The 10,513-nt window shown below is 32.9% G+C and overlaps 1 protein-coding gene across 1 annotated transcript; it reads left to right on the plus strand.

Moving 5' to 3' along the window:
* Window positions 1-2,582: 2,582 nt before the first annotated feature.
* On the plus strand, window positions 2,583-3,367 carry LOC107779321 (uncharacterized). The gene is made up of 2 exons (XM_016599726.1): window positions 2,583-2,894; window positions 3,041-3,367. The coding sequence occupies exons 1-2, from the start codon at window positions 2,583-2,585 to the stop codon at window positions 3,365-3,367; spliced, it is 639 nt and encodes a 212-aa protein (XP_016455212.1).
* Window positions 3,368-10,513: the final 7,146 nt, after the last annotated feature.

The following is a 10,513-nucleotide window of genomic DNA, read 5'->3' on the forward strand; positions in this document are numbered from 1 at the left end:
TTATGTCTCATCTTAATCATGGGCTATGCACTATTTCTTGACTTTCATCCTCTTGTTAATGCAATATACCTTTCCCAATATCACTTTGAAGCTTTTATTTTCCTTATCTCGTCACTTTTGCACTTTAACTTTTCAGAGTAGACTTTCATTCTTCTTTTTCCTTTTGCCTTTCTTACTTAGGCGGAGGATCTTAGCAGAAACTTTTAAGAGTAGGGCCTAAGCGTTTGCTAAGAATATGAAAGGCCCGTAGCTCATGTGAAACTCTTTCCTTGGCCCATTAGCCCATGGAATCGAAAAGGATTTTTCCGTTCCTATACAATATTTTAAACCTTATTACGAAAAATGTTCATGTTTATGAATTTACCCGACCTAAACACAGTTTATCTATAAAATCTATACATTTGTTTAAACTAGAATCCTTTTTGCGATAGTCTTCCTTATTTAAGCGCAGTATTTTTGGGATCGCTTAGAGATTTTACAGAAGCAATCCTCACAGCAATTATGAAGGCAACATATTTGTAGAATCCTTCTATTACGCAGATTTTCAGTGGTTATCATCGCATCCTTCTATTCTCTATTTTTTTTTCTGGTTTTCTCTGGTTTTCCATAAACAAGAGTTTTGAACAATTCAACTGTAAACAATTAGCTACAATCGAATTGAATTTCGTGACATAATGTCAAAATTAGCGATTATGCTTCAGCTCAATGGGTAGTGGGATAGCGTTGGGAGATACAAAGATTTTGATATTGACGGAATTGTAGTTAATGACGATTCAAATTATAGTCAATTAAATTCTGCAATTGCAGAGCATCTAATGATCGATACCTCCGCAAAAATCATCGAAATCAAATACATTGTCAATAAACGTTGTCCTCCAATTGAAATTCGGAGTGATATAGGAATGCGAGTGTATATGGAGACGGAAAAAAAAAACTTAGGAATGTATCTGCTGTGTATAACAATGCGTGATTTTGATTTGGAATGCAATATGTCGAATGCAAGCACAATTACAGTTTTGCTCTATTTTTTCAGTGCTAATGTTTTTTTCAATTTCAAGTGTTTTACAGTTTTTCTACATATTATCTACAATTTTACTACATAACAAATATAGTTCAGTTGTTATGTCTCTACAAGTATTATTTTAACTATTGAACACGTGAATATACAGAGGTCTGAATTACTATACTTTTAATTGAGTGCAGGTTCTTCTGATTATCGTAATACTAACATGGTACAATTGTCAAGTAATTGTAACACAACTGGAGAAGTATCATGAACAATGAAGTTGATTGATATGCAAACATCTCCGGCAATTGTGGAATTTGAAAGTATCATCATAACAGAACATACGCCAAATGTAATTGAAGTTGGCCAAGTTTACCAAGATAAGCAAATAATTGTTAGTGCAACGAAGCACTATTATGTCATGAATAAATTTTAATTTAGGGTGAAAAGGTCTAGTGCAAGAAGGTATGAACATTTTATTTGTCAAATTCATATTGTGGATAAGTTATAATTTTTTTGTATATAAATTATATATAAATTGTTTAAGATAAGTTTTTGTGCATAAACAGCCTCATATTTTGTAGCTACAATTTCCATAAGATTTTTTGAATTATTTTTATAGCTACTGTCTCGTATGTGTTGGTGACAATTGTACGTGGCACTTCAAGTCCACCAGCATAAATGAATCATTATTGTTCAAGGTTCGAAAATTCAATAGCTTGCACACATGCTCTTTAATGGACAATACATACATACAACGCAAACCAACCGCCATGGTAGTTGGCAGCATGGCGATGCCAAAATATTCAGATCCAAAGACAATATACACACCAAAAGACATACAAACTAACATGTTGTCGGATCATGGTGTGAACTTAACATACATGCAAGCTTGGAGAGCAAAGGAAAAGGCTTTGGAAAGTCATCCTGCTGATTCCTACAGCTAATTGCAGAGTTATTTGTATATTCTGAAGAAGACTTATCCGGGGTCGGTAGTGAAATTGCATAAGACTGAAAATGACTATTTCTTGTATGCATTTGTTGCACTTAGTACGTCCATCAAGGGTTGGGAGCATTGTAGGTCAGTTATAGTAGTTGATGGCACCTTCTTGAAGTCGGCATACAGGGGAATCATGCTAACAGCTAGCACAATTGATGCAGCAGGTAAGGTAGATAAATTATAAAAATATTGTCATAAAGTTATTTTTGAGACTGTATTTTTTTATATTCTTAAGTTTTATTACATAAATTGAATTTTTTTTGCCACATGTGTGATAGGTAGCATATTACCACTAGCATACGCCATTGTTGATTCATAAAATGACGCATCATGCAGGTGATTTTTTGAGCAATTCAAACATGTATATGGAGAAAAACCAAATACGTGTGTTATTTCGGATCGGAATAGGAGTATCTTGAAGGCAACATCTACTGTTTATACCGGCATACCACATTATGCTGCATGTGGCATATTTGGACAAATATAAGGTCAAAGTTCAAGAAGGGTCATCTAAAGTTAAGCGAATTGTACTTTGCCATGGCACGATCATACACGCTTGATAAATTTAATGAAAGAATGTCAAAGATTGAAGAGATCGACACACGTGTTAAAGCATACCTATACGATATTGGCTATCACGGATGGTCTTGGGTACATGTTACAGTGAACAGAACGTGGACAATGACATCAAACATTGCAGAGTCATTGAATGCGGTAACCAAAGATATAAGAAAGTTGCTCGTAGTAGAACTATTAGAGTACATGAGGACTCTCCTTAAAAGTTGGACTAATGAAAAGTTATTGAATGCAAAGGGTGCATTCACATACCTTGGAAAAAAATACAACAAAGAGTTGAAGAATAACAGGATATTATCACAAAAGATGAGAGTAAGCTATAGCCAATAACATCAGATCATTGATTCCATCAAACTAAATATATATTGTTAATTGTAGAAAAGTTATTGTATAATTGTAGTTATTTTATTTTGGATTTATTGCTGACAACTTCTTGTATGTTTGTAATGAAATTGTAGGTGAGGGCTTCAACAGATTACATCCATACTGTGATAGATGGTGTGAAGCACTTCATTGTTTGCCTTCAAAACAAGAGATGTAGTTGTGGACAATTCCAGCTTGATGAACTTCCTTGTGCACATGCTTTGACGGCTTTGAGGCACAGGAACGAGTCTTATGTAAACTATTGTTCTCTTAATTACACGAGGGAGAGCCTTCTGCAGACTTATGAAATATCAGTAGACCCGCTGCGTGATGAAAGCAAATGGAATGTGCCACAACATATAGCCGAAGAAGTTGTAAAGCCACCTACCGGGAAAAGGCAGTCAGGGAGATCTCAAAAATAAAGATACAAACCATATGATGAAGTAAATGCAAAAAAGTGCAAGATTTCATGTGGCAACTGCGGAGTAAAAAGGCATAACAAAAGAACTTGTAGGAATGCTCCCAAAGGGAAATAAAAATGGATACAGTTTAAAGTTTTTCTTTTTTACTTAGTACTGTTGATGATAATCTGTCCGTTAAGACATGAAGTTGTATTTGCTTTATTATGGAAAATTATAGTTGTGGTGTAAATGTGTTGCTAATTTGAATAAACATTGTCTCATAGAATGAATGCTTGCTAAACAGATTTCAACACTTAATGCAATTGGTTTGTAGTTATTTTGTTCAAATACTGAGTTTATTTATTACTTTTAGCCTTTCATAACAACACATCTAAATTGAATATATTATGTATTTTTGTATATTAGTTATAGAAATAATTATAGTTATGCTGTAAATAAATTATATAGTACCAAAATAAAGATCAAGTACTACCAACTTTCAACCAAAAAAAATCACAGATGTTGTATATTCTATGTATTAGAATTTTGGACAAAATAACAACACAAAAGGTAAAACAATTGTAGCACACATCCGCTACAAATAAATTGCGGATCACTCCTTCATAATAAATAATTTGTCTACAACTTTACTATAATCCGGCTACATCTAAACACTTTAACTATAATTTTTCTACTAAAAAGGGCAACTCATTCTTCTTTTTCCGGATTTGTGTTCTCTCGTTCAGAGCTCGTGCCCCTTTTCTTCTTGCTAATCTTCTAGTCACCTCACTTTTACTAATTGCACCAAACTCTTGCTTTTTCCTAGCATAATCCCAAAGAACGCTCCATAGTGTCGACGATGTTGATCAATATCATAAAGGTCTTCCTTTGAAATCGATAGCTCTCCAATGCTAACATTCTGCAAATGCCGCCATGTATACACCACAGTCACTGCAGAAAATAATAGGAAAAAAGTTTTAGCATTCAATGTAAAATATAATTAATTAAATAGATAGACAGAAAGCAGCACAAACAGTGATCCTTCTTTTTGTTAGAGTATCTTGCCGACCAACCACTGAATGTCAAGAGGGTCAGTAATACCTTTTTCAATGTATGCCTTTGTGTTCTTGTAGTTGATGTATGGACGCTTGCCATAGAAGCCGATGTATGACAAGTAGAGGGGGATCATAATAGCAAACTTGTTGACAACAGATTCAACAAGTTTGTGATTTCGTAAAGAGATCCTAGAATCATAAACATATAAAACTCTATCGGTGATGTCAAACACAGCCAACAACCAATGAAATTTCTCCACAATGTTTATTGGCATAATCACAAAATCAACTTTGTCCCATGCAACATTTGCAAGTAATTGGTACCTCAATATGTATTCTGCCACGATGTCGTGAGGTTTGACAACAATAAGCTTCTTATCGGCAGGAACATTAATATACCTCTCATAAATTTGTTCAATTATAGTCTTGAACATACAGTCAGTGGTTGTAAACCGTATTTTGTTTGCAGGACCATACTTTCCTCTTTTCCTCAAATAGTATAAAATAACATCAATGTGCTGCAAAAAAATAGATTTGATTATTTCTTAATGTTTCATACATTTAACTATAATTTTCAAACAATATATCTACATATTTCTAAAATAACAGAATACTATAGCTAATCATTAATTCTGCCAAGGTATGTGTGTACCGTGTTATTGAGTACTTGTCCGGGATGTACCATAGTATAAAACCAGCCCTTTTTATCAACTTTCTCCACTCCAAGATCAAACCACGGGTTGAGCTGGTTATCTTTTAAAGTATAAGGCGCCTTCCTCCTATTTAGAGACATATCAAGTATAATTTTTATGTAGTTTCAGTTTGAAATCTATAAATTGTATGGACTCTATAATATGAAAAAATTGTATAATCTAACCTCTTTGAAACCGTGTCGGTACCTAAATATAACCACTTATTGAATTCTTCCAACAAGTAAGGATCAACATTATCTTCAATAATCCCAGTAAATGGATGCTTGATGTTGAAAATTGTAGGAGGTCCAACAGAAGTGTTTCCCCATAACTGAAATAAGGGAGAAAGGGGGATCTGGCATGCTTTTCAGGAACCCTTGTTCTTCCCTGATGCACAGAGGTTGTTTCATCTTCATTTACCTCTCCGAACTTAACAATCTGTGAGAAGTTCTCTGGAAACTCAAAATCATCAAGTGCTACGGTCTTTTTTCCAGATCTGGAGTCATTGTCTGAATCACCTACATTGATGTAGTCGGCGGGTTCACCTACAATATTTAAAACAAAAGAACAACATTGTATGTTGGTTGCAGTAGTTATTTTGGGAAGATGAAACTTATATGAAAGATGTTATTTTTTTTCCTATAATTATATTGTCATATATAATACCAGTGAAATCTTTATTGCAATCGTCTCCTTTTTGTATATCATTTTCTTGTTTAATGGGAGATTGCAAAGGCACAGTCTCCTTTTCCTCGTTTAAATGCTCTCATTCTATATCAAGTTTTGCATCCTGTTTTGGAGAGTCCACATGCATTATTTTCCTCTCTGTTACAACAAATGTGTACAACTTAATAAAATTGTATATCATTTAAAATTAACATAAATTACACTGTAGATAAATTATAGTTTAATTGAAGTTAATTTGTTTTGGATAGTCCACATGCATTGTTTCATTATCTGTTACAATAAATGTGTTCAACTTAATAAAATTGTAGATCATTTGTAATAAACAGAAACTACATTGTAGGTAAATTGTAGTGAATTTATTTAAATGATGTTCTGTAGCTCTGATGTAATATGTATTGTGCAGCATGTAAATAAATGTATTGTGAAATATGTAGATAAAATGTACTAAATCATACCTGCAGTTTCTTCCTCCAATGCCCCTTGAAATTGGGAAGATAAGTCAACACCTACAGGAACATTCTCCTCATTTTGAATGTGAGACGTGTGGCCTGTATCTAAGAGAACAATTGAAAATATAATGTAGATTATTTTTTTGTAGTTGTTGGTAATTTAGGCTATATGTAGATATATTGTAGATATAATATAAATATAATGTAGATTAGTTGTCATCAAATTGTGTTATAATTGTTAAAAACATGTTTTACTGCTGCTGGCCAACACTAGTTTAGCACTACTGCCCCGATTATGTTGTTTGTTATTTTCTTTGTAATGTTCATAATTTTTCATAGAACTACCAGTAAACTGCATTGAGAATTTGTTAGGCTATGTACTTTATGAATACTATTATAAACATAAACATGGTAAAAATTGTTGTCCAAAATAAATATATTTTGAATGAAACCTTAGCATCAATTGCATATAACACAGACTTGATGGAATCATTGAGTAGCAATCGAATGCTACCTAATTCTTTAAAAACCTAAAGAACGAAAAATTATTATAATGTATCTATCAATTAGAGGCTTTTATATATATATATATATATATCAAGAATTAGGTATACCTCTTTCTTGAAGGCTCCAAGGTCTGAACCGACCTACGTATTAAAATAGAAAGAGTTAAAGAAATAATTTGCATACCATAAATTAAAGAAACCACCTAGGATTATCTTAATATGTTACCTTATCAACATATTTTCTTAATTTTTTAATTGTTTCACAATATCTTTCTTGTCATCTATTCCCATTGCCTGCTTATGTCCAGATGAAGATGGAGCATATGTCGGATGCTCGGCCTTTGTTTTAGCTTTTTCAATGATGTATTCAACTTTGTCTGGCAAAGTTATTCTTGAAAGCTCTTATGGGGCTTCAAGCATATTGGTGAACTCAGTGAAAAAAAATATGAGGGACCTAGTCATAATATGTATAAAATATGTAGATAATTTATATTAAATTGTCTGTCCAGAAGTGAAAAATATTTACCTTGATCCATGATGGTTTGATCATTCTATCTTCCAATGCAGATATCCATATCTTATCCTTACTAGTTGTCTGGTTAAGTATGTGGGAGATCGAATTACCAACCCTTGTAGCTATATCAGTGTTAACTGTAGATCAACACTCATACAACCATATTTGCATAGTTACTGCAAAATAACGAATGAGATAAAAATACACAGAAGGATTGAGCTTGTGCCTAACGGACTAAAGTAATTGTGTACAAGCTTCGATACCCCATGCGAAATTGGCATACTGCCCCGAGTCCGCCAAGTAGAACCTAAAATGGACTATCAAACCATTACCTTTCTCTATCTTTCTCTGAAGGACAAAGGAAGAATTCTATCAGATAGAGAATACACAGCTTGACTGCATCCTCATCATTCACCCAACTACGGCTGGTTACAATTTGTTTAAAGTATGACTTCTCAACTTTTTCCTTGTTCGAAAAATAGCTCCTCATTATTTTACTGTCATACTTAATTGTGTAACCAAAGTCCGTTACTTCTGTGAAACATCTAAGGCCAGTGATGAGGGCAAACTCCCTCAACCCAAAGTTCAGCCTCTCACCCTTTATCTCTGCTTTAAAAAAATCAGATCCGGATGCGTTCAATTCATACTTCATGAGAAGGTGAATTGCCTGATTTTGGATACATATTTTGGGCAGGGAAAGAAAATGCCCAAAACATGTCTTCTTAAATAACTATAACCCATTTTCAGACAATAACACATTGATTTGGCCAGGAACAGCAAGGTCAGATAATGTCTGGAATCTAGTGATGCCATAATCAACATCATGTGGTGCAAAAAATATTCGATTCTGCACCAAATGAAACAGTAAGTTAAAAAAAGACTTGTTTGAATATCAAAAACAAAATAAATATAATTTTACTATAATTTAGCTACAATCAAAAAGACATAAATACCTTGCATACAAATAAGTTACAAAACTAGTAAACATATATAACAACTGACTACATTGAAGCTACAAATTATGTTTAGAGCAAGAAATTAGAAAGTAACAACAAGACATAACATATATAATTTGTTTATAGAAAATGAAGCTAACATTTACAAATAGAGAAACTAATAACCAATAAAACCAACTAAATAAGGTAGTAAATCCACTAACAACATGATTTAGAATAATAGGGTATAAATGTTCTATTCTGCACCAAATAAAATAGTAAGTTAAAAAAAAGACTTGTTTGAAGACCAAAAGACAAAATAAATACAATTCTACTACAATTTAGCTATAATCAGAAATACATAAATACCTTGCATACAAGTAAGTTACAAAATTAGTAAACATATATAACAACTGACTAAATTGAAGCTACAAATTATGTTTATAGCTAGAAATTAGAAAGTAACAACTACACATAATATATACAATTTGTTTACAGAAAATAAAACTAACATTTACAAAATAGAGAAAATAATAACCAATAAACCCAACTAAATCATGTAGTACATTCCCTAACAAAATATTTTCGATTAATAAACAAGAAATCTATAATTTCGAGGAAAATATAGAAAAGTTGATAACCAACAACAAATATACACAATGTAGACAAAATTTCTACAAATATAAAAAAACAAAAAGTATGTATAGTCATGAGACTGAGAACAGGTTTTGTAACTTTAAAAAAAAAATTGTAACTACTAAAATTTTACCTTCTCAAATGACTGTTGGGGTATAGTTTTAGGTAATTTTTGAACCTTCTTCTTTTTTGAAGGTTTGACAGTAGGAGACACTTTGATTTTTTTTTGCAGGTTTCGGAATAACTTCTTCTTCTATGAAATCATCATCACGAGCAATTTCTTTGTCATTCCGCTTTACTGATTGAGCAGATGTCGAAACTTCACCAACATCCCTTTCATGGTTGAGTTTTGTTCGGGCTTCTGCCCTAACTTCATGAAGGGAAAGCTTAGACTTTGTCTCTAGTTTTGCATGTGCCGATTTCACTACTTTTTTGGGTGAATCCTATGACAAAATACCCAAATCAAAAGTAGGAATATCACTAACATTAGATTTTTTAGGGTTATTCTTCAAAACTCCTTTCTTCTTCATTGTAAGGGATGGAAACATAGGATTTAGAGAGAGAATTAAGAAAGATTGAGAGAGATTATAAAAGATTTTTGAAGAAATATGGAATGAAGCGTTAATAGAGGGAGAGAGTACAGAATCGGGTGGGGGGTGGGGGTATGGAGAGAGAAACGTGAGGGGAGTGGGATATGTACGTTAGAGAGATTTTAGGAGTTAATTGATACTCATTAAATTCCTAAAACGTATATAATTGGTAAATTATATATGCCTATGTAATTAAATTGAAACTCTAGTAGGGAGGTAACAATCCCAATCAAAAATAGAGATGGGATAACTAACTAGGCTTTTGCATTTGTACCCGGTTTTGTGGTCACAATTGAACCTAGACCCACTTTGCAAAAAAATTACAGTCTACCCATTTTACGATCAACTTCAGACTTATCGCCTCTGAAGTTAAAAAAAATTAGTCTGAAGTAAAAAAATTACACCTCAAATGCACTTAGGGCCAGATAGGTCTGAAGTGCAACCATTGGTTTCATGCACTTAAGGCCAATAAGCCTGGAGTGCAACAAACATTTTCCTTACACTTAAGGTCAATAAGTGTGAAGTGAAAATTTGCATTTCAGATGCACTTAAGGCCAAATAGGTATGAAGTATAACCAATGGTTTCATGCACTTAAGTCCAATAAGTATGAAGTGAAAAAGTACACTTCAGATGCACTTAAGGCCAAAAGGTCTGAAGTGTAACCAACGGATTCATGCACTTATGGCTAATAAGTCTGAAGTGAAAAATTGCACTTCAGATGCACTTAAGGCCAAAAGGTATGAAGTGCAATAAACGTTCTCCTACACTCAAGGCCAATAAGTCTGAAGTGAAAAATTGTATTTCAAATGCTCTTAAGGCCAAAAGGTTTGAAGTGTAACCAACGTTTTCATGCACTTAAGGTCAAATAGGCCTGGAGTACAAATTGTCTAGAAAGTTAGAAATATAAATTTGTTCTTCGAATTTTAACAATCCAATATACGATTCAATACCTAAATTTACTCCAAATGAGCTTAAATTTGAAGCATAACCTCCAATATCATAAAGAACAAATCCCAACCATCATGTAAAAACAACAATAAATCTAACAGACCCATTTTTTAATTAAGAAAAAAGAAGAAGAAAAAACCCTAAGCAATAGTAA

Source organism: Nicotiana tabacum, chromosome 17 (assembly GCF_000715075.1).
Source record: "Nicotiana tabacum cultivar K326 chromosome 17, ASM71507v2, whole genome shotgun sequence".
In the NCBI taxonomy this organism is placed as follows: Eukaryota; Viridiplantae; Streptophyta; class Magnoliopsida; order Solanales; family Solanaceae; genus Nicotiana; species Nicotiana tabacum.